Raw genomic sequence first — 24,157 nt, forward strand, 5'->3', positions numbered from 1 at the left:
AAGCTTTCAGGAGACTCCGTTAGGGGTAGCATGAAAGTAGAATGAACCATCTCCGTAAGAGATTGTATCAGCAATTTCTCAGATTTGAGAAAGGCTCATCTACCATTGTTTCCTCCACAGAGGAATCATCATTGGTGTGTTTTTCCTCCTGATGGACTGAGGGTAACACCTCATCCTGTGCCCACTGTTAGCCTTACAAAGGTTCTGAAGTGGGGGAGGGGGATCTATCATGCTTTCTATCCATCTGAATGGAGGATGCGATTAATGCCGCTAATCTTTCTTCCAGACCCTGCAGGGAGGAGGAAAGGACATCTTCAGTCATGTATACCGGGGCTGAGATGTGAGAAGCAGTTGTTCCAAATGGCTCACCCATGGCTTGCCTAATGCTGGGGAAAAGGTGTCGTTCCTGTATCAGCCCTCACATGTCCCACAGCTCTTGTGTCTTTGTTTTTCAGTCCAACCAACAGTGATGGTTCTGCCGGCCAGAGAACCTGTCATGGTCGGTGGTAGAAGAGAAGCTGTCACCACTAAGGGACCAACCTCCTTTACCAGGGACCACAGCGAGTAACTGAAGCAAGTACCGGAGCAACATTCTTACCGAACGGGCATGGTGGAGAATCAGGAAACTTCAGGCGTTGGTCAAGTCAGGGATTCAGCCAGCGGAGGTGAAGCTTGCAGAGCAGCCTTGTGTGTCAAGCCAGGGCCCGAGCTGGTCAGCAGGGGTGAAGCTTGAAAGGTATCTGGAGTGCCAAGCTAGGGACCCAGCAGGGAAACGTGGATGATGCTTGAGGGAGATACCACCTCAAAAGCCTTAAGGAGCTCACGGGATTCAGAGTCAGTGAATCATAGAGTCCAGTGAGAGACTAGGAGCTCAATGGGCTGAAGGGCTACAAGTGGACATTGTAGTGAAGCTGAGAGAACTGTTGAACTTTGCGTTAGAAACTGTTAGATACTGTACAGCAAACCTGCATGTGCAGAAGTGGCACCTTGCTGGGCCCTTTCCCTGTACCGCTGTCCTCCTATTGAAGTCTTGGAGTCTGCCAATTGAAATTGTAACTACTCAAGGGTGTTCTGGCCCTAACCCTCTTTCCCTTGCAAAATATAAAAAGGACTGTTAAAAGAAATAAAACCTCTTTTTCATCTAAGAAGTGTCAAGCGCCCAATGACTCTCACCATCTTTGTACCCACTATGCCTCACAACCCACTACATATTGAAGGATGTCAGCTGTCTTTGGCCTTGAAGGTTCTCATTAGACTGGGAGAGGAAAAAGTCTTTGCCACAAATAATTTTAACAAGCACATATCTTTTAGCCAGTGCTGTTTTAGCACATTGTGTGGCAGGCACATGGCAGAGGAATACAGCAGGGGCCTGGACAGCAGGGGGAATTGCATGTGGACAGAGCGGGTGATCAGTGCAGTGGGTGGGAGAAATTACTGGAACTAATCTTCTGTGTGGCTCTTCTTGCAGCAGCTGATAGCTGGCCATAGGAGGAGCTGCCAGCTTTCAGCTGCTGCAGGGAGAGACATACAGAAGATCAGTTCCAGTAATTCCCACATCAGCTGCACTCACCACCTGCTCTGACCACTGATGGCACCCTCTCAATGTGTCGCATGAGGCACATGCCCCCCCCCCCCAACAGTTTCGGCCCTGTATCTACCCAAGAATGAAGATTGGGAAGAGGTCTTCTGTAGCACTGGGACCCTCTGCAGTTTCTTCAGTTTCTTGCCTTCTTAGAGTTCAATTAAAAAAATGAGCAATAACAATGACTTCTCATTTTCTCATGGAAACACTCATTCTGCCCCTCATTAGGCATAAATGGCCCTAACCCAAATGTGATAATAAGCATTGAGTATGGAATATGGGAGGACTGTTTATGATGGCCTTAAGGTCTCATGCACACTGGGCATTTAGCCCCAGTGCATGAAAACTTGGCATTTAGTGCAGGCAGAATGGACATGTGCACTGTCCAGCCCTGCTGCTGGCAGCCTGTAAAACTCTATGACTGGCTAAAAGCTGCTGCAGCTGGATGAGGCACCAAGCAATACTAATGTCTAGGGCATTATGCATCCAGGGATGAATACCCCAAACACAATCATTCTGCGTTCCAAGTATTCTATCCTGGTTGCATATTGCCCTAAATGATATTACCACAGTGCAATGTCCAGCCGCAGCAGCTTTCAAATTGTCATAGAGGTTGCCACACTGCTTTCTGCAGGGCCTGGCGGTGAACCAGTGTTTCGTGTATCGGGGCTAATTATTGAGTGTGCATTAGGCCTAAAGTGGATCTACAGGTATTTTTTTAATGCTAGAAAGTAGCATGTATGTCTCTTCTACCACAAAATCTTTTCCCCTGCCTTGCTAGCAATCTTTTTACAAATTGACAGCTGTCCATGTAATTGCTCAGTGCCAGGACAAAGGTTGCCTATGTAACTGTGTGGGAGGTATGTCATCTTGGCTAGCCGTTAGGAAAGGCTAATAACTCCAATTGGAGAAAAACACAGTGCTACATAGAGCTAGAAGGGTGCTGCTCACCCCAAACGAATCAAAGCAGAACCAGTTCCCCCACAAACGGGGTTTTTAGGCAGCAAGAGACAGTAATAGATGCCGGTTGAAGTAATATAAAAAGTATTTTAATATTATTTGGTAAAAAACATGAGCTCCACCTGGGCATTTAAAAAAGACAAACTCATATGACAGAGTACATGTAATATCACATGGGAGTATACAAACAGACACAACTATAAGTTACACTGTATAACCTAATAACAGTGAAAATATATATCTAACGCGTTTCAACCCCTTGGGGGGTCTTCTTCAGAGAGATGGTGGTCTGTTAAGAAACAAAACAAAATTACACTGAATAAATAAATCGAGTGTTATTCATATAGGGAGTACCTCGTATTGATTAGTGTAGTTTACCCGGTGATGTACTTCCAGGAGTGGATTATAGTACTTCTGATGGAGTTCCCCCAAAGGGTAATGTCTCAATTTCCTTTACACATTTAAGGTGTTGCCTGGTCCATATATATCGCCAGAATGCCAAACGGATGAAAGGCAGCGTCAGGAACCCATTGGCGTGGCTCACGGGAGGTCACACAAGTACCTCACCCCCCAAGAAAAAAGTCTGGGGAGTGGGTGCAGATAAGGGTACCCAGAGAATGTGGTGAGTCACACCTGCAGCAAAATCCTGACAATAAACAGAATTAGAAACAGATGTTATTTGGTATTTATACATAGGGTGTGTATGTGACATGAGATTATCAGCATCATGTCCTCATGAAATATATAAGGAATACACCCCTAGTCGTCCAAATAACTATATAGGGTGCTTTATAGGAAAAAGCAGAGAAAGGAGAGAAAGCCATGCCCGGAGGTATCAAAAGTGCCTAGGAAAGGGGACCAAATAGTGTAAGTGTGCAACTGAAGTGCCAGTGCATGAGAGATAGTGACCAAAAAAGGGAGAGGAGGGTGATAAGTGAATGGCTTAAAGAAAATGTGAGTGTGTGATGAATGGGCACTGAGGCTGACAGAAAAATTGCATAAAGTGGTGACAAGGATTAAAAAGGCTGCAAATGGTGAACAGGGGAAACCGCATGTGAGAAAAAAATCTATATGAAAAAGCAAACAAAGAACACCGAAAATACATGCAGGAGAATGATGAGTGAGAGAAAAGGGAAAGGAAGGGACAAAAAAGTGGTATAAGCGATAAAGCCACCAAGTGCCTGAACAGGGGTGCATATGTGGGAATTGAGTGTGTGTGAATGTTGATAGTGTGAGAGGCCGCCGAGCAGGTATATTAGCCTCATTAGAAGAACCATGTCAGTGGTAAGATTATTACCTAGGTTGTAAGGCCTGATAGGAGGTTAATCCAGATGGAGAAAGGAAAGGACAGCGACCTAAGCGTAAGGCTAATAACTCCAGATCTGGAAGAAGACTGGGATAAGATGCTCTGCATACATGCATGTTATGGTGAGAGCTCCTGGGGATCCCAAAATTTTATTCCCCTTTTAACTCACTAACTTCCAGTAAAAAGCCTTATGCACAGTATCCCCAATCCAGCAATTTGTTCAGATTTGGGTCCTGTACATTGCTGGAGGAAAATATCATGTGTAAAGACAGGCATGCTGGTGGCATCTTGTCAGGATGAATACATAAATTAACAGCGCTAGCAGAATATAAAACATCAACATAATAATGTCCTTGTAAATGATTGACTGTGACAATATTGACAAGTTCTATGCATATGTAGCACTAACCCCCGAAGGAGCTGCTGGTTTTATTTGGGCTTACCATTACCTCACATGCTCGCCTCTTCATCTTAGGGGGGTCCCGTGGAAAGTAGCCCAAATGATGATAGATCAGACACGTGGTCCTTTTTGAAGATTTATTCAAGGGTAACACCAAAGAAAGACACAGTCCTTCAATAGAGGGTTAGAGGATAAGGGGGAGTTCAGGCACCTATCAACTGCGAGTTAGAGGTATTAGTCAGATCCAAAGGACAAACAGCTCCACAGACTTGATCCAGCAGTCACCGGATAGGCCCCTCTTACTTAACCTAGCAGCCGATGAGATGCTAAACAAAGTCTCTGCCACAGACTTGTTAACTGAACTTAGAGGTTTTGAGAGTAGATACACAACAAATTCTCTGCCATAGACTTGTTACTTGAACTTGAAGTGGTTTTGAGAGTTTTTAGGAAGAACTACCATACAGTACCAGACTCTTTCAGCTGACCCAGCGATACTGTAAGGATATTGGTTCGGGTTGCGTCCTCAAACTGAGTTTCCAGGCTCCTCCAGAGACCCCAGCCTTTCGCTCGATCCTCCACTGGAAAAGTCCTCCCCTGGATCCTCCAGCTTTCTTGGCTTCTCCCTGCAGGCGATACAGCACAGGATCACCTCTGGATCAGCAGGCCCCAAGACATTCCTGGGCCTACACTCTCAGTTGCGAGGCCCCAGGCCAGCCGGCCCTGACGCGCAAGACCATGTGACACAGACCCCAGGCCAGGAGGGCCCTGGGGTTGGCATCACGGACCCCGGAGAACAAACCCAAAATAATTGCGTCGGTACCTTAAATACCCTGTCCCAGAATGTACAGCAGGGAAACCACACCCACTGAACACCATTTCCGAGCAAGAGGTGGCATTCAATGCATGTCTGAGCCAAACTACAGCTTCAGAGAATTACATTTGAAAAAATAACAATAGTGTCTGCTCATCAGGAGCAGGGCGAAAAACATATATATTGAATAAAGCGCTAAGTGCTCCAAATGCAAATTCTGGTGCTTCGTGGTTCAGGATAGGATTTTTCAAGTGCCACATTCCCCTCTTGTGACCCCACTCACCAGAGTTAATGGACCCTCAGCTTTGCAGTCTAGGGGTCAATAGGGCTGTGATCTAAAAGATCTGGTGTGTAAAAACTGGTGTGTGGACTCTCAGAGAAGCTTCCATGCAGATATTCATGTGTATGGACCGAAGTAAATCATTCATAATGGGAAACAGAGATAAAAAAGCTGATAGTGAAGTACTGCTAATACTAAATCAAATGAATGCCACTCACGAGATGGCTCTGTAAAACAGTCATCAGTAAGTTCTGGGTTCACCGCTGTACGGCATGCGTTCCACGGATAGTGGAAGTTGTGTCACTGGTTAGTGAAACCGCAAATACATCTACACATTTCGCCCCTCTGTAATACAGGAGGTGTGCTATTGGCCAGATCACTGGTTGAAACTAGAGGGAAAAGGGCCAAAAATTATCTGATTTGTAATCTGCAATATATTCCATTTTAGTTTTTTGGGTTTTAATGCTGCTTTAATATTCAGACACTTTATTGTGCCTTGCTGCTGCTTTCTTCTACTGCCATGTCTTGTTTTAAGAACAGACATACAGTAAGTAGATCATATAGCTGACATTAGGATCTGCCAGTCCTTAAACAAAGTGCAAAACTCCTTTGCTCTCATTTCGCATAGTATAGTAAGGCAGTGTGAAAATTTTTTCCTTCTTAGTCATAAAGGAATTGTAAAGTCTCATGGTTTTTCATCTTAATGCATTCTATGCATTAAGGTGAAAAACCTTCTGTGCTGCAGCTGCCCCCATAGCTCCCCTTTTTCTTACCTGAACCCGATAGTTCCAGAGAGGAACACGAGCTGGTTGGATAGATTGATAGCAGCAGGAGCCAGGGGGTGAGGCCGAGTCCTGCTGTCTGTATCAATGGACGCAGCAGCAGGACTCAGGAGTGCGCCCGCACGGGTGCCCCCATGGAAAGTGGCTCTTCGTGGGGCACTCGATGAAGAGGAGGAGACAGGAGTGCCACAGGGACCCCAGAAAAGGAGGTCTGGGGCCGTTACGTGCAAACCCCTTACACAGAGCAGGTAAGTATAACATGTTTGTTATTTAAAAATAAAAAAATGAACCTTTACAATCACTTTAAACTTTGTTTAACAATCGTGCCACCAAGTTTTTGATTTTCTCTGGTATGTGGCATGGCATCAGATATGTGCAGTAATCCATACTGTACCTTGCCTCTGTACAAGAACTGATCACTCCCTCCTCCCCCTTGGCCAATAAAATTGCTTTTCCTTTCGGCCAATTGGGAGACTTGTCTCACAACCCACTTCCTGATTGGCTGGGACCCACTTCCTTCATTTGCTATTCTCACACAACTGGGTGGGCTCGGAGAGCAGTGCTCTGCATCCCAAACCCACTTTTTTTTGAAGCCTATTAAACCCTCTGGCTCTAACATGTCCATGCCCATGTTGGGCATTGTTTGAAAATTAATAAAATTTATATTTGAAAAAAAAAAAAAAACCCTCTGGCTCTAATCACGTGCTTTAAAGAAAAACACCTCCCCATTGGAATACATGCATCCGGCGCCATGCATGTAGATTAGGGGGCCGGACGTATGGATGGGGGGGCGGCATCCTTGTGCCCCTACTGGACGGGCTGCCTCTGAGTATGATTTTAAAAAGTATTCATTTATGCTTATTAATAAAGCATTTTAGGAAAGAGAAATGGTTTAATGTAATATACATAAATTCTATACTAAATGGAAAGTCGTTTTGAACAATGGTACTTGCACACACTGCAGAAATATCCCCAAAAGCAAGTGTTACTTATGTAGACTTTTCATGAGTGCCTTGCTACATTTGACACCGAAACTGTTAAAAATAGTGAGTGTATTTTCAGAGAACTCAACTGAGCCAAGTCACCCTGCAAAGTGGAGCCGTCACCAGTAAAATGCCAGTTGCTAATTGTTTCCAGCCAAGAACATTCAGCTATAAAGCAAGCCATAGTAATTTAACTTCAGTACATCAACTAAAATTGTTGTATAAGTGACAGGCATAAACACGTAGTACACAATGTACTCTAATGTCTAATTGAGATGGTGGGGAAAATGATTATGACCTTGTTCTAAATTAAGCCGCATGAATACATATAATATATTTCCTCCCTATATGATATAACCACTGGAGATGATTAATATAAGGTTAAATACATTTCAGCTATGCACATGCACATATGGATAAATCATTAGAGATGTAAGAAGCAAACAAGAAAATTGGACAGTAGAGCAAGGACATATTGGTGTGTATTTTTCATCATATTAAATTAATGTAGTGTATGTGTCCGATGAATTTTCATCAATATATATTACATTTTAACTTAAATATTATGAAAACGGAGCCCCTAATGTGCAGTTTCTATCAATAATCAGCCGCTGCCATCTTCTATGCTTCTATTCTATGCTATGTATGTTGAGGCGCTTAGCTTTGATGTAAAATGTAAATTAAAAATGATGATAAAACCATGCAGCTAAAGTGAATCACAACTTCCAACAGTTTGAATATGAAAAACACCAATTTTGAATATATAAGAAAAAGTCCTTATAATACAAATTATTATCTTCATATAGACATGATGTCGATAGAGACTCAGAATTTCTGGCAGTAGTTAGACCTCAATGCATTTCACCGAAAGGCATCATCAGGAAGTCGGCACAGTTTTATTGTTATTTATTTTACACTACACTTCAAAGCTAATGCCTCAACATACATAGCATAGTATATTACGTTTTTGTTTTGATTTATGGTATTACATTTTTTGATAGTATTGTTGGCATTGCTATTTGCATAATAGTGTCTATTACCATTATAGCACAAATGCTGCTTTAAGTTTAGACTAATGCTGTGTACACACGATCGGACATTCTGACAACGAAATCCTGGGATTTTTTTCCGATGTATGTTGGCTCAAACTTGTCTTGCATACACACGGTCGCACAAATGTTGTCGGAAATTCTGATCGTCAAGAACGCGGTGATGTACAACACGTACGAAGAGCCTAGAAAAATGACGTTCAATATCCAGTGCGACTCTTCTGCTTGATTCCGAGCACGCATGGAATTTTGTGCATCGGAATTGTGTACACACGATCTGAATTTCCGACAACGGATTCTGTTGTTGGAAAATTTGAGAACCAGCTCTCAATTTTTGTTGTCGGAAATTCCGACAAAAAATGTCCAATGGAGCCTACACACGGTCGGAATTTCTGACAACAAGCTCCCATCGAACACTTGTTGTTGGAAAATCCGATCGTGTGTACGTGGCATTACACTTGGGAATTAAACTGAGATTAAAGATTGGATTTAGGGGTTAGGCCAAGGTTTAAGGGTTTGGATAAGCTTTGGAGCTATTTTTGGATCTCATGTTTGGGACTACATGTAAATAGCATATATGGTGTCAGTTTTTGGGTTTGATAAATGTGTGCCAAAGTAACGAGTGATAAAAGCACCTACATATCTATGATAGAAATCCCAACAATTTTTATGCAGCATGTTACATGTTGTACATTCACATCAGTCTCTGCCTTGAAGGGCCTTACAATCTATGGTGCCTTCCTTACATGCATACATACACATAGTAAGGCCAATATAACCTACCAACATGTCTTATGGCGTGTGGGAGAAAACCAGAGTAAGCAGAGGAAGAGCATGGGGAGAACATGCAAACTCAATGTATGTAGTATCTTGGCTGGAATTCAAACCAAGGACCTAGCACTGCAAGGTAGTAGTACTAGCAACTAGAAATAGAACATGTTTCAAATCTGTCCGAGGGACTCAATTCCTATCGAGAAAACCATTCGTTTGTATGCTGGTCCGATGGACCAAATACGACGCAAGGGAAGATATTGGCTACTGGCTATTGAACTTCCTTTTTTAGTCCCGTCTTACGTCATGATCTTCAAAATGAACGGACTTAGTCCGTTCGTGTGTGGCCAAGTCCGTTCGTCCCGAAAGTCCATCAGAACTCCACCGAAAATCCGCTGGGAAGACCGTCGGACCTAATCTGCCGGAAAGTCCGGTCGTGTGTACACGGCATAAGATTACACAAATGATAGAAAATGTGATCTCATACAATCTTGTATGAAAGGTATGATGATAAATTGTTGCTTAGATAACATTTTATGAATGTATTGGGGTTGGTAATGATAGAGATATTGAAGACATTGATGTCATTGAACATCAATGAAGATTATATCTATGGTTTAAAAACAGAAGAAAAATAGTAAAACAGGGTACATATATAGTGGTATGATGAGCAAAAATAAGGTAGGGAATGGGGATGGATTTGGTTCTGCAATCATGGAGTAGGCAGCCCATGGATAGTACGCAGGTGTCTCATAGGCAGAAAACATTGGTCAAAGTTAAATGGAAAGAAGTGCTTGACCAAGTTGTACCAGTTTTAAAATGGCATGAAAATGAGGGTACTGCCAAAAAATTAAGCTTGTGTTTAACATGATGTTTTCCCTATGTAGTCTTCTACATTAGTGGTCACCAACCAGTGGTCTGTGGACCACTGATGGTCCAGGAGAAACTTTTGGTGGTCCCCAGGGGTTCTGCTCCAAATCAGTAGTTTTGTCTCCTATGAACTCAGAGGGAGGAAGTAGTGTAGGGAGGAGGTGAAGAAGAAGGCTACTTCCAATGGCAGTGCTGATCAGAGACTGTGGGAGGAGTACGATGCTCGAGCACATAGCTGGATAAGGAGGTGAGATCCAGTGATGAGTCATGAGGCAGCAGTGTGATGCAGAGTGTGGGGGACAGAGGGAGGCATAGAGTAGAACCGGAGCATTGTGTGTATAAGGGAGCAGTGTGATTTGGGTGGGAGGGGGGGGGGGGGCAGAGAGCTGGAGCATTGTGTGTATAAGGCATGTAAAAATCATGTCTGTGGTCCGTGGGATTCAAAATTGTGAGTTTAGTGGTCCATGAGGTCCAAAATGTACTATACCCAAAGTGATCCGATTGACCAGGGATCCCCACCTTTGCTCCCCCCCCCCCCATATTCTTATTACAAACTTTTGTAATTAGCAGCAAGCACTCAGAAATTAGGTATCTTTATATCAGCTACAACTCTGAAGTACAAATAAAATACACACGGCCTGTGATTATGCTTATCCTGACCATGCTTCTCCTTTAGGCTATAGATAATGTGGAACACTATTGAAACAGCGTTGACAGTTTTAAAATAAACACGTAACTTTTCCCAGAACATGGACAGTCCAAAAATAACTTTACATAGCATCACATTACACTCGTTGGCTTTTGTCTGAAGCATAAAATGGAACAGAGAAAGTATGCTGATGTAGCTTTATTATGAGATTTGTAGAGATCATTTTGGTTACAGTTAGGGAAACAAAACTCTCTGGATGACTATAAAATCCATCTTGTATGAAAAAAATACAAGGCATAAATATGGCTGTTATTTTAAGTTATATCATGTGCTTTCTTCCAGGCTGCAACCCAAGCGTGGACTCACAGGGCGCTGTATACCACAATCTACGTTGGACCCATATGTATCTTTAAATGCTTATAGAGACTCTTGCCCACGTCTGAAGGTCAAGACTGTAACAATGGAGATGCTACGTCGCTCTTCTGTTTTTGCTGCAGAAGTATTTGAGGTGTTTGACAGATCCCCAACTGACAAGGAGCTGGTAGCACAGGGGAAAGCACTGTGCAGAGACTTTATCCAGGCCCGACTCCAGCGTGCTGGTCTTGGATGGAACAAACCAGAACATGGAATCTCTTCTTCAGTAGGAGGACGTATGGCGGAGGTATCAGCCACCTTCCTGAGGCTAGGTCAGTAAAAGAGAACTTGCACACAAAAATACATTCAATCCATATAAAGGCAGTAAAAAAATCCAAATAATCAAATATCACTGTAAAACCATCTCAATCTTTAAACTACCAAAGATGTCAAAATGTAAATGTGTCAAACTGGTCTGTATTTTATATCTAAAACTGCATTTAATTAGCATTCAAGCTATGCATGCTCACAGTATGATACTTTATTATAAAGATACATGCATAGGTGTGTGCAGTCTATTGCATTAGGTTGTGCACCTCAAAGCTCAAACACACACGTGCAATAGAGCAGTGGACAGTGTCAGTAGGGCAGAGGTTAGTATCAATAGACAGTGGATAATGTCTGTCAGTAAAGCAGTGGACAGTGTCTCTTGGGAAGTGGACTTTTTCAGTAGGGCAGAGATTAGTGTTAGTAGGGCTGTGGACGGTGTGAGTAGAGCAGTGGATGGTATCAATAGGGCAGAGATTGGTTTCTTACAATTGTATTTTTTTTTTATTATTTTTACAATTTTATTTGTTTTAAGTATTTATTTTCAATATTATTTTTTATTATTTGTTTACAATTTGTAAGGAGCCCCATTGGTTTTGGTGAAATAGCAGAGAAAGGGACTGAGGACAGAGATTCCCCAGTCCTTTTCTCTGTAGCCTCGGCTGCCATGGGAAGGCATTCAGCAGAGGGAATCTGTGTCGCACAGGGTGATTAGGGTGTGCCCAGGCACATCCATCACACCCTGTGCACATGCCTATGGATACATGCTAAAAGCAATCTCCATTCATCTTTATAGTACCTACCCCTATGGAATCAATTGTTGTATCAGTTAATGCATGTACATATGCTTTTAACATGTATTTGATTTATAAAATATCATTTTGTGTACATTGAAAATTTATTAAATACAGGGAGAGTGGTACACATTTATATTTTGGTAATATTTGGGGTCTTTGGTGGTCCAACCACTGAGATTGCTTTAGAGTTAAGTTTTATAGATGTCCAGCAACCTCTAGCAACCAATCAATGAGCAGTATTGATGTACAGTAATCTCTAGCAACCAATCAACAAGCAGAAGTCATGTTCTGTAACCTCTAGAAAATAAACAGTGAGCCATAATGTGTGCTGTAACCTCTAGCAGCCAGTCAGTGAGCAGTAATCATGCACTGTAACCTCTGGCAACCAATCGCAATCGCTGCCTGATCTGATTCAGTAAACTGATTTTAAGTCTAGCTGCTATTTATTGTATGTCTCAGAGCATGTGGAGGGCGAAATTGCATGGGGGGGTGGGGGGGGGGGGAAAGAAAGTGTTTGCTCAGAGTCCAGTCAATATTAAAGCAGCCCTTGGTTTTGGATTATATTGATAAATTGTTGGGTTACTTCAGACTAGGGATGAGCCGAACACCCCCCGGTTCGGTTCGCACCAGAACCTTCGAACGGACCAGAAATTCGTATGAACTTTAGAACCCCATTAAAATCTATGGGACTAGAATGTTCGAAATCAAAAGTACTAATTTTAAAGGCTAATATGCAAGATGTTGTCCTAAAAAGGGTTTGGGGACCTGGGGCTCCTGCCCCAGGGAACACGGATCAATGCAAACATTTTTTTTTTAATTACCGTTTTTTCGGGAGCACTGATTTTAATGATGATTAAATTGAAAAAAAGTTAAATATTCCTTTAAATTTTGTGCCTGGGGCGTGTCTATAGTATGCCTGTGAAGTGGTATGTGTTTCCTGTGTTTAGAACAGTCCCTGCACAAAATGACATTTAACAGAAAAAAAGTAATTTAAAACTGCTTGCGGTTTTAATGTAATGTCTGGTTCCGGCAATACGTATTAAAAATGGCCCCCCCTACCCATTACCAGCCCCTTTGGGTCTTGTACGGATATTAAGGGGAAACCCGTACCCAAATTAAAAAAGGGAAAGGCGTGGGGTCCCCAGGCCCTATATACTCAGAACAGCAGTATACAGGCGATGCAGACAAGACAGGTACTGTGTAGGTTTGTTGTGTTAAGTAGAAAGTGTTTGTAATTTTGAACTGGTACATTTTTAAAGTGTAGCTCCAGTCAAAATATCTATTTTTAAGCTTTTTGGAAAACATAGGGAAGGGTTATCACCCCTGTATAATTTGTTTTGCCATCCGTCTTTTTTCATCTCACTCCTTGTTGTCTCCTTCCGTTTGCAAGTAGGAGACGTTTGTAAGTTGGATGTTTGAAAGTAGGGGCCTGCCCTATATGCTCTGCAAAAATGTGGCCCTAAGGTGTTGGTGTTGCCACAAGTTAACACTGTAAGCCCTCAAAGTGACTCTTGGTGGGCGCTGGAGCGCCCTGCTGTGAACTATTATATCAAAAATTGTAATTACATGCCATTGTTGAACAGTGGTAGAAAAATTGGGCCTTTGGTGGTTGTGGTGGTGCTGGTGCCACAACACTGTAAGTCCTCACAGTTACTCTTGGTGGGCACAGGAACGGGCACTACTGTGAAATATTATATCAAGAATTGTAATTAAATGCTGCAGATGCCTGTATTACAGAAACAGAACAACACCAGCAATAAGGGGTAGCTTCAGGTGTATACTGTGCAGGAGGCACACAACACCCACTCTAACTTCTGCAGATGCCTGTATTACAGAAACAGAACACCAGTAATAAAGGGTAGCTTCAGGTGTATACTGTGCAGGAGGCACACAACACCCACTGTAACAGCGCTAGGTTACCAAGCAAAAAGACACTGTCCCTGTCTATCTTGCTCTTTCCCTGCACGCCAACACACTACACAAGGCCGCCGCACTGGCAGCCTTATATAGTATGGGGCGTGTACTAAAGCCCACTGAGCTATAATTATGGCTCTCCTCGCTGCCGGCGCTGTGATTGGCCAAACATGCGGGGGTCACAGTGCATGCTTGGCCAATCACGAGCCAGCAATGCACTGCAATTTTATTGCATTGTGGGCCGTTCGCGACACACGAATATAGCGCGAACAGTCCACAAAGTTCTGAATTCGCCGAACAGGGGAAAGGCTCGTGTTCGAGTCGAACATGCATTTGAGTCGAACGCCGAGCTCATCCCTACTTCAGACTCATGAAAGGTTTTGTGGCCACTTTTGTGGTCATAATCCATGCATTACCTAGGAATTCCCATCTTATTATGAGTACTTGCCGGGTTGACAGCAGATATAAAAATGTATGAATATCGATTAATGATACCATGGCCAGCCAAAGTACTGTCATTTAGGATGCTAATTGAGCACCTACAGTGCATATGTTTTGAGGACACCTATGCACTGTAAAGAAAAAGTAAACATAGCAGCAGGTACATGGGTCACCTTAAAGTGGTTGTATGCTCAATTTTTTTACTTTTACCTACAGGAAAGCCTATAATAAGGCTTACCTGTAGGTAAAAAAAATATCTCCTAAACCTGTACGCTTTAGGAGATATTCCCCTCGGTATGCGCCGCTGACTGCAGCGGCGCATGCGCACAAGGCGGTTCTCGCCGTGAAAATCCGGCAGCGGCCGACCGGCCGGACTGAAACGGGAGTGACGATATCGCGGCTCCGGCCACTCACAGCGCCGGAGCTGCGATACCCGGAAGAAACGCAGAGGGAGCATGTCAGCTCCCTCAGCGTGTATCGGGCCAGATGTCGGGGCCTCGTTCTAAGGTAAGTATTTCATAATGAGCTAGTATGCGGTGCATACTAGCTCATTATGCCTTTTGCTTTGCAGGTTTAAAAAAAAAAATTTGCGGGTTTACTACCGCTTTAAAGGGTAAAGTAAACCCACAGTTTCATTTTAAAGGATTTTATATTTTTATAAACTGAGTGGATAAAATCTTCAGTTTTGTTTGCTCTCCAAGGGTTGGTAATTGTGTCTGGAACTACTCTGATTCAGCCCTAAAGCAGCATACTGGCTTGGAATAGCGTGTGATTTCCCACTTTCCCTATGATGATGGAAAAATTCTTTAAAAGTAGATTAGTCAGTGTTGCATGACAAGCAGAATTTAAAGATAGTGCTTGCAAAAAATCAGGACACCCATGTGATAGGAAGTTTTCTGAGGAAGACCAACAGTTCATTCTAGTAATAGAACAGATGTGGACTATATTTCCATGAATTCTTTATCATTTGAATGCCTACTTTTATAGAGATTTCCTGTGGCATAGGTCCAAACTGTCTTGGGAAAGCCCTCGCACAAGGGAATACTAAATGTATTTGCATTCTAGTCACATTTTCCTGTTTCAACAAGTGACCACATAATCGTTACTTAAACATGTAACAAATATTTTTCATATTTTAAAACAATTCTAACTTTCCAGTCTCCTAAAAGTCAGCTTACATGAACTGGAAATTATAAATGGTATTACATTTAATACTACATTCAAATAATTGATGCCATTCAATGAAAGCCACAGTTTGTATGTGAATCTATACTTTGTTACCTCTATTGTCCTGCTATGAGTCTACAGCCGACCTTGGAAAATTGTGGCCCCAGGGCTACATCTGGCCCTTTGGCTGTTCCTATCCAGCTCTTGATGCCTCCACTGTCAGTGTGCATCTCTGAGCCTGTTAGCTTCCTCAGCAAGGAAGCACACATTCCCAGAGAGGCATGCTGATAAATGTCTGTGTAAAGAGCTGCAGGAACTGCAAGGCTGGCCATACACGGAGGAAATTGCAAGAAAGAAATTTGCTGGATTCCCCCATGAACACAGACAGTGTTGATGCGGGAATCCACCCTGCTGGACCATTGTCTTCTCATGACGGGCTATAGCAGCCTCTAGCGATAATCACAGGTAAAACCCAGCATGCTGGTTGTACCCAAGTTGATTGATCAGCTTGGTACATTCAGCCTGCCCTTACACTGTTCAAATCTTGACTGGTTCCCGCTGAACCAGACAGGATTTAAACAGTGTAAGGCGTGCCTAAGGAGAGAGCCTGAGGAGCTGATTGGTACAGTGGGGAGGCTCAGTACTGGTGGGAGAGAGTTGCCTCTGAGATGTCCTGACACTCTCTGCCACTCTTCTGCCTGGCCAAGTTCTTCCTGTGTTATCGTTTGCATGCTGCAAACCCCAGGAGCCATGCACCTCTTCTTTACTTCAGGTCAGGATCTGCAGAAATCCCAGCTGTATTGATCTCAGGCTCTCTCCTTCCAGTCACAGTGCTTTTCAGAGGATATTTGGCAGGCAGTAAGGAGGTGTTGTATCTTTCCTTGTAGGCTATTGAAGTTTACCGGCTCCTTTGTATGTGGTGCTATGTTGCTGGCTGCACAGAGAGAAAGTAGGATGAGATTAACTTTGTTCCTCTGAAGCCTCAGTAGGTGTAACCAGGGGAGCAGCAGTCCGATTGGATGCTGCAACACTGGATGACCTTAGCAGCCATCTTTTGTGAGGGCAATGCTAATAAATAGCACTGCCCCACTGCAGTTGGCACCCATTTGCAAAGTGTATAGTGTAAGGACAGGATCCACATTGAATAGGGACAGTGTAATCAGCCATAGGGAAAGATTTCTGATAAGGAGGAACATAATAGAAATATTTCTGCTGGCTGAACTATCGCTAGGGTGTCTAGAGCTGCAACACAGATGTGGTCATCAGTTTTCTAAATGCTGCATATACCGCTGCCCTGCCTATCAGCTACCGCACTACTCAGATGCTGCTCCAGTAGCATAAGCCTTGTTCTGTAACAACTTTTAGTACTGGAATTACTCCAATGTGCCCCTAACATTGATGAGAGCACTTGCACCTGTGTTACCTGCAATAGTGAGATTCCAACATTGCATTACTTTGGGAACGTGAAGCTAGAACCTTGCCTCTGTTCTGCAAGTGTCAATTGTTATTTCCACTGAACCAAATAATAATTGTGAGGAAGATACGGAAACCCCTTGTATCCCTTGCTTAGGGGAAGGGGACAGGACAGTACGTGTGATAGGTGAACTACCAGGAATGATCAGCATACCATCCCGTTATCGGCCGGTTTTACGCGTTGATTTACGCTCATTGTAGAACAGCGCACTGACACACCTGGCTATTGTGAGTACCCTGTGTGGGATCTTTTTATTGTGTTAATAAATTGTCTTTACATAACATTACTATAAGTCCTCCTTTTTCTATTAACATACCGAGGCTCAGTGGTGACCCATCCAGCATTTCAGATCTACTGCTGAACCCAGGAGTGGTTCTAATGTGTGTATTGACCAACAATATTATCAAGGTCACACGCTTTAAGGTGAGCCTTCAATACCTAGGGGGGGGGGACACCTGAGTGAGAACATAGCATTTGGCTATTGGATCACCTTCACAGCATTTTCTGAATCGCATGGAGTGTGGAGCACTTGTAGTTTGACATCATTTGAACTTTGCACAGTGCACAGGAGCACTTTTATGTTATATTTTTATTTATTTGGACTTATTGGATTAGTTGCTATTCCTGAACCTGTGGACTTTTATGGTTTATGGTTACTTATCATACTTATACACTTTGTCACTTTATTATTATAACCATTTTAGGCATTTATTATTTGCTATTGCAATCTATGTATACATTTTTTACAATTTTCACATCTTTAGTATAGCATTCGTTATTTATATTTATATTTCATGTGTAGCACTATTAGCACTTTATTGAAGAACACTATTCACTAGCATTTATGCTTATATCTCAGATAGTGCAGCATCCATAATTTGATTTCACATAATAATTGTGCCATTTTCTGTAGCCTCTGTGTGCCTTTCCTCCATCTTGGGGTACCAATCATCTGACCCCATCTACATCCTCTCATGCCGTACTATTGTGCTGTAATCGTGTGCATTGTACACAGTTCTAGCACAGCCCTATTGAACACAATGGGTGAGTCTGACAAGTGGTGCTGCTTGTCAAATTCTGCAGCCCATGTTAAAAATGCTGTGGCTGTTGGCATGTGAACAGCCTCATCTGGCATCATTTGGGTGGCTAAAGGGTTGTAAAACATGCCTGTTTTTACCAACTGTCAACCGCCTATTTGGAAAAGACCTATTTCATGAGCAGTTGTACCTAATTTATGCCAGGTGTTTGTTTTCTATATGCTTGTTTACTTACAGACCTTCCCAGGTCAAAAATGAATTGTCCCTCCACAACAGTCCCAGTTTCTCATGTGCCCCCATTGGAAAATTAATTTCCCACCCCTGGTCTACAGGTTATTGGATTCGCTGTTATGTTTAGTGAAAAATAGTAAAGCTGAAGTTTAATCTGTTAATATTTTCTCTTCCTGGTTCCTGTTTTAAATAAGACCTTTACATTTTAAATAAATTCCTTATTTTAGACCCAGTGATGTCATTGCCGATGCATTGCTATGCAAATTATGGCTAGTTAGATGGTCCAGCAAGGTGCTTGTACAGCTTCCAAAAAACAAAGAAAAAAAAGGAATTCAAAGAAAACCTATAGTCGGACTTTCAAAGCTCAACAAACACTGGGAGTACAAAAAATGACTTAATATTTATTGAAAAAATACATAAAGTATAACGACCAAAGACATGAAAGAAATAATAAAAATCACATATACAGATAAAAATCGATACATGATGTAAGCCCTTAAACGCATTAAGGGCTCACATTGTGTATCGATTTTTATCTGTATATGTCATTTTTATTATTTCTTTCATGTCTTTGGTCGTTATACTTTATGTATTTTTTCAATAAATATTAAGTAATTTTTTTTGTACTCCCAGTGTTTGTTGAGCCTTTAAAGTCCGACCATAGGTTTTCTTTGAATTCCTTTTTTTCTATATTTCCCTAATATTTGCGGATGAGGGAATGTGAGTGCTTTTTCTTTATTTATTCAGCTTCTCAAGAAAACATCACAGCACCCCATCTCAACACTCCTTACAAGAGCCCTGGACCTTGATGCAAGTTATGAGAGTTATGCACATATAAAAATATCTTGATGGATGGGTGTCAGCCTGAAGGAGTTTGCATTTCAAGACAGTGTGAATTTGCATGTGATGTTGTGCCTCCATGATTTTAAGAAATGCAATGAATGAAAAGGGTGACCCAGAGATAGTAAATTTAGATGGCTCATTTTTTTTCCCATCATCCAGCACAGAAATGAGGTGGATGGAGGAATCCTCCCTGCTGGCACACTGAATTTGGATATACTCCTCTCCTGTCAGACTACATCAACAAAAGTTTTCCAACATTCCCATTCAACAGAAGTCAATCTAAAGATTGGGGACAGCCACACATGGATTGAAATTTGGCCTCTCCCTGCCAAACCAGCTGAATTTCGATCGATCTATGGCCATTTTAAAGCTGGAGAGGAAAGAGCTACATGATGCATTGGCACAATGTATACTTCAGAAATAGTAATATTACTAGTTACTGTGCTTATGAGTTTTTGCCCTGTCTTTAGATTTTCTTGAAAGGAGGAGATACATTCCATGAAGGCATAAAACAATTGCTCATTTTTGTTAAATTCAATAAAAACTTTTGTAATAGACAAATAATTTCGCAGTAACACATTAAATATTGTACAGAGTTTAAATAATATGATTAATCAAACAGCTATGGGAACTGTTGCTGTTAAGAGATAATATATAAAGTTGAGTGACAAGTGGTTTGTGTGCCAACAGCTGCCAGGATGGTGATAAGTGTGCAGGATGTGAGAAATATTTTTTACAGAGCCCCTTCAAGTTTGGAAGGAAGCCTTCACATAACAAGGCCTGCTGTTGCTGGATTAAGTCACATGCTAAATAGAAAGGCTTATTTAATAAAAATTCTTTATATGAAACTCTACTGCAAACCTATGAAGGAGTCTTGCATTATATTTAGACCAGCTCTCAGGGGGCTGATTTACACACTGCAGATCAGATTATTGGATTTCTAAAAAAAATCTATTTAGTTAATAATAGGAACACATTCAAGTTTACCTAAAGAGGAACTCTATCAAAAACATGTTTCCAGTTTTGTATAAGGTGGGGAAAGTCAAATGTAATGTTCATTTTCTGCTTCTGAGGCCACTTTGTTCTAGTTAGCAGAATATCATTTTTTCTTAAAGTGGTTGTAAACCTCAGATATGAAAAATGAACAAAGAATATCCCTCCATAGTGCTTACTTGTCTCAATCCAGAGCACTAAGTGTCACTTTTGTCTGCTGCTTCGTTACTCTGCTATCAGCATGAATCACTTCTGATAAGTTTTCCTGACACCAAGAAAAAAATGGTGACAGGGGAGGGATCTCTAGCTGATTGGCATCCTCAGCTCTGTTCCTGTGTGCTATATGGAGGGAGGTGTGTATTTTCCCTCCAATCTGCTTGCAGAGCTCTGCTCACTGAGCTCTGCAGAGTGTGTCAGCGCTCCACCCCATTTTTTCTGCATCTTCAGAAAAACTTTATAATTCAGCACTCTGAACGAATGTAGAAAAGAGAAAGCTGCTTATAAAAATGTACAACGTATGACTTGTTTAATTTCTGTGTCACCTGAGGCAATTCACTTCACTGGGTATATAAAAGAGCTTTTAACCACTTCCCGCCTGGCCTATAGCAGAATGACAGCTGGGCAGGGGTTCAGTTATCCTGACTGGGCTTCATCTGACGTCCAGCAGGATATACTGCATCGTGGTATAGCGCTTCTGATGGAGGCTCCTTACCACGTGATCAAATGTGACAAATCACAGCTGATCATCGCGTGAACCAGGAAGTGCTGGTAAATGGCATTCCTTGGCTTGCGCTGACAGGGAGAGCCAATCGGCAGGCAGTGCTGCCTGTCAGTGCCACCTATCAGTGCCGCCAATCAATGCCCATCAGTGCCGCCTATCAGTGCTGCTTATTGGTGCCCATACGTGCCGCTTATCAGTGCCCATCAATTTTACATATCAGTGCCTCCTCATCAGTGCCCATCAGTGTCACCTTATCAGTGCCAACTCATCAATGCCCATCAGTGCCGCCTCATAAGTGCCCATCAGTGAAGGAGGAAACAAAATTTTATAACCGAAACTAAGAAATAGAATAGTTTTTTCCAAAATTTCGGTCTTTTTTAGTTTGTTTAGCAAAAACGAATAACCCCAGTGGTGATCAAATACCATGAAAAGAAAGCTCTATTTGTGGGAAGAAAATTATAAAAGTTTAGTTCGGTTACAGTTTTGCTGGTATTAAAGTGGTTAAGCAAATTAATTTAACATTTTTTGTTAAATAATTGCATAGTTACATAGTTAGGTTACAAAAAGACAGAAACATTTCCACCTAGTTCACCTGGTTGATCTAGATGGACTTGTGTCTTTTTTCAACCTGTCTAAATATGTAACCAATAGATAAAGAATAAAATAAATAGAAAACCTCCATATATAGAATTCTATACCCACAGCTGATCCAGGGGAAGCCAAAAAACCCTATAAAGCATGGTCCGGGGGGGCGGGGGGGGGGGGGAAATAACAAAACGTATATTTTGTGCATTTAGGAATGCATCTAGCTCTTTTTTTAAAAACATTCCACTGAGCTGGCTAGAACTAGTTCTTGAGAGAGCTTATTCTACACACTTTTCACAGCTATGAAGAAGCCATTCCATATGTGGACGTTAAAGTGGTCCTTCACCTTGAAAATAAAAAAATAAAAGGCAGCAGCTACAAATACTATAGCTGCTGACTTTAAAAATGTGGACATTTACCTGTCCAGGGATACAGTGCTAACCTAACCTGGGAGCCTTCTTTTTTGGCCATCTTCAGGTCCAGGCACTGAGTTGCTTACTTGCTTACTTTGGGAAGTGGGCTGTGCCTGCTGCTGACAGTCACTGTGCATGCATGATGTGCTTTGTGAATGGTCCTGCAGCTTTCTGGGACCTGTGACATGTCTCAAAAGGCTGTAGGGGAAGGAGGAGGGGGCCTAACCTACAATCTGCCTGGAACTAGGAGCAAATACCTGTCAAAACCAGGTACCCCCCCCACTCCAAAAAATAAAAATGAAGTGCTAAAACATATGTAGCACCCTCTCGTGTGCTGGAAGTAAAGTGCTATGTTTTTTTTTGTGAGAGTAGGTACATTTCCAGGCTTGGTCCAGGTCCAGGTGTTTGATCTGGGTTGGGATTGACTCAGAGCAGAGCTGGTGACTCACAGGCAGCATTACCAAGACCTCCCACTTCTTTCCAGAGCCTTCTAGAATATTCTAAAAAGGAAGAGGAGAGGGGAGGTGAAGCTGCTTGGGGTATTTTGAGGAGCCCTCACCAACCGTCAAATTGGATTGGCAGGGGGCAGGTCTCCTTAAATACCCAGGGTCAGCCTAGCTGGGGGGAGGAGTTGTTCAGGTGGAAGCTGAAGATGGAGCGATAGGCTGTCGTGGCCTTTAAAGAGAGCTGCCCATTCTGGGTGGGGTGACCTTGGTCCTGGGCACGGGTGCAGAGGGGACCCTTCTCACGACACACGGAGGTGTCCTGGACAGGTTACACGGGAACCAGGAGAGGACAGCAGGAGAGAGCCCTGCAGGGAAGAACAACAGGTTGCAGCCAGGAGGGCTGGTGAGTGACACATAGTCAGGAGAGGACTGGGGAGGCACGCTTGAGAGGACTTGGAGATTGCAGTCTGAGATGGGTGCAGAGCCAGTGAAGTAGATTGTGGTGACAAGGGTAGTGGAGAGAGGCAGCTGTAGCTGGGAGGTGTGGCAGGACCTGAAGATGTGGTACTGGGCGCAGTAGCCACGTGAACAGTTAACACTGGGACCTCTTACATTTTTGCTACACCAAAGAGGCCTGTGGTCCCTGCCTGCCAGTGTCAGGCCTACAAATCAGTGCTAGCTGGTCCAGGAAGTGCAAGCAAGTGATGTGCTGGAGGTGTTGAGGCATGATAGCCTACAAGTAAGTGATGTGCTAGAGTTGAAGACTATAGTTGTATATACCGGAGGTGTATATAGTTGGTCCCAAATATTTTTCTGCAATCAGTTGGGCATCTCATGAATATCCCACCCCTATCCAAGTTTATTCCCCTCAATAAAAATACAAACAAAGTTCAAGGACTGGTTTTCTGCCTGAGGGTGAATGAGAACTGTGTACCTGGCTGGGCAGGGTGACATATGGACCACAACACTCAGCAGCTCCTACAGAGGTACTATTACACATAAAGAGTAAGGGCGAGGAGGCAGACAAGCAGAACTTCCCCTTTTGGGTGAACAAGAACTGGTACAAAACAAATGAGGGGAGGAGAGTATGAATCATCAGGGGAAGAGCTTGGTAAACCAGTTAGGTCTTTAGTAAGGCCTCAGTGGTACATGTGGGCATAACAGAAGTAGACAAGAAAAGTAATCTTTTGTTTATGAACATGAGACATGAGTAGGAAAAGAGGAAAGGAGGAGATGAGGAAAAAGTGGGGGGGGGGGGGTATCTTACCTTTTTTTAACCAGTTGGCGCCCACCATATAGCAAAATGACAGCGGCAAAGTGGTTTCAATATCCTGACTGGATGTCAGGATATCAAGCCGCTACGTGCCCCCGGGGCGTCTGACACCCCGCAACACCAATCTAGGTAAAGAGTCTGTGATGGAGACTCTTTACGACATGACACCATGCGCCCCATGCCACCTTTCAGTGCCCATCAGAGCTGCATATCAGTGCCACTTATCAGTGCCGCCTATCAGTGCCCCATCAGTGCCACATATCAGTGCCCATCAATGCCACCTCATCAGTGCTACCTCATCGGTGCCCATCAATGAAGGAGAAAAATTACTTATTTACAAAGTTTTGTAACAGAAACAAAAAAAACTTTATTTTTTCAAAATTTTTGGTCTTTTTTTTACTTGTTTAGCAGAAAATAAAAATCCCAGAGGTGATCAAATACCACCAAAAGAAAGCACTATTTGTGGGAACAAAATGATAAAAATGTAGTTTGGGTACAGTGTAGCATGACTGCGCAATTGTCATTCAGTGCAAGTGCAACAGTGCTGAAAATTTGGTCTGGGCAGGAAGGTGTATAAGTGCCCTGTATTGAAGTGATTAATTAAAAATGACTGAAATAGGAAACATGGTAGACCTTCCCCCGTGCCACATCCCATATACAGTATAAGCAAAAATATAAATAGGAAACCTATATATTAA

The 24,157-nt window shown here is 42.6% G+C and overlaps 1 protein-coding gene across 2 annotated transcripts in view; it reads left to right on the forward strand.

The window, feature by feature from the left end:
* BOK (BCL2 family apoptosis regulator BOK) overlaps positions 1-24,157 on the forward strand; it is a 45,962-nt gene that overhangs the window by 10,517 nt on the left and 11,288 nt on the right. The window contains exons 2-3 of one of the 2 annotated variants that reach the window (XM_077488430.1): positions 7,501-7,582; positions 10,786-11,129. In XM_077488430.1, the coding sequence (XP_077344556.1) occupies positions 10,904-11,129 (226 nt within the window). In that variant the 5' untranslated portion in view covers positions 7,501-7,582; positions 10,786-10,903. The remainder of the gene's footprint in view (positions 1-7,500; positions 7,583-10,785; positions 11,130-24,157) is intronic. The other variant, XM_077488429.1, reaches the window with a different exon arrangement.

The sequence above is a fragment of the Lithobates pipiens genome, unplaced genomic scaffold, assembly GCF_037356315.1.
Source record: "Lithobates pipiens isolate NorthernLeopardFrog02 unplaced genomic scaffold, aLitPip1_a1.2 Scaffold_18, whole genome shotgun sequence".
NCBI classification, from domain to species: domain Eukaryota; kingdom Metazoa; phylum Chordata; class Amphibia; order Anura; family Ranidae; genus Lithobates; species Lithobates pipiens.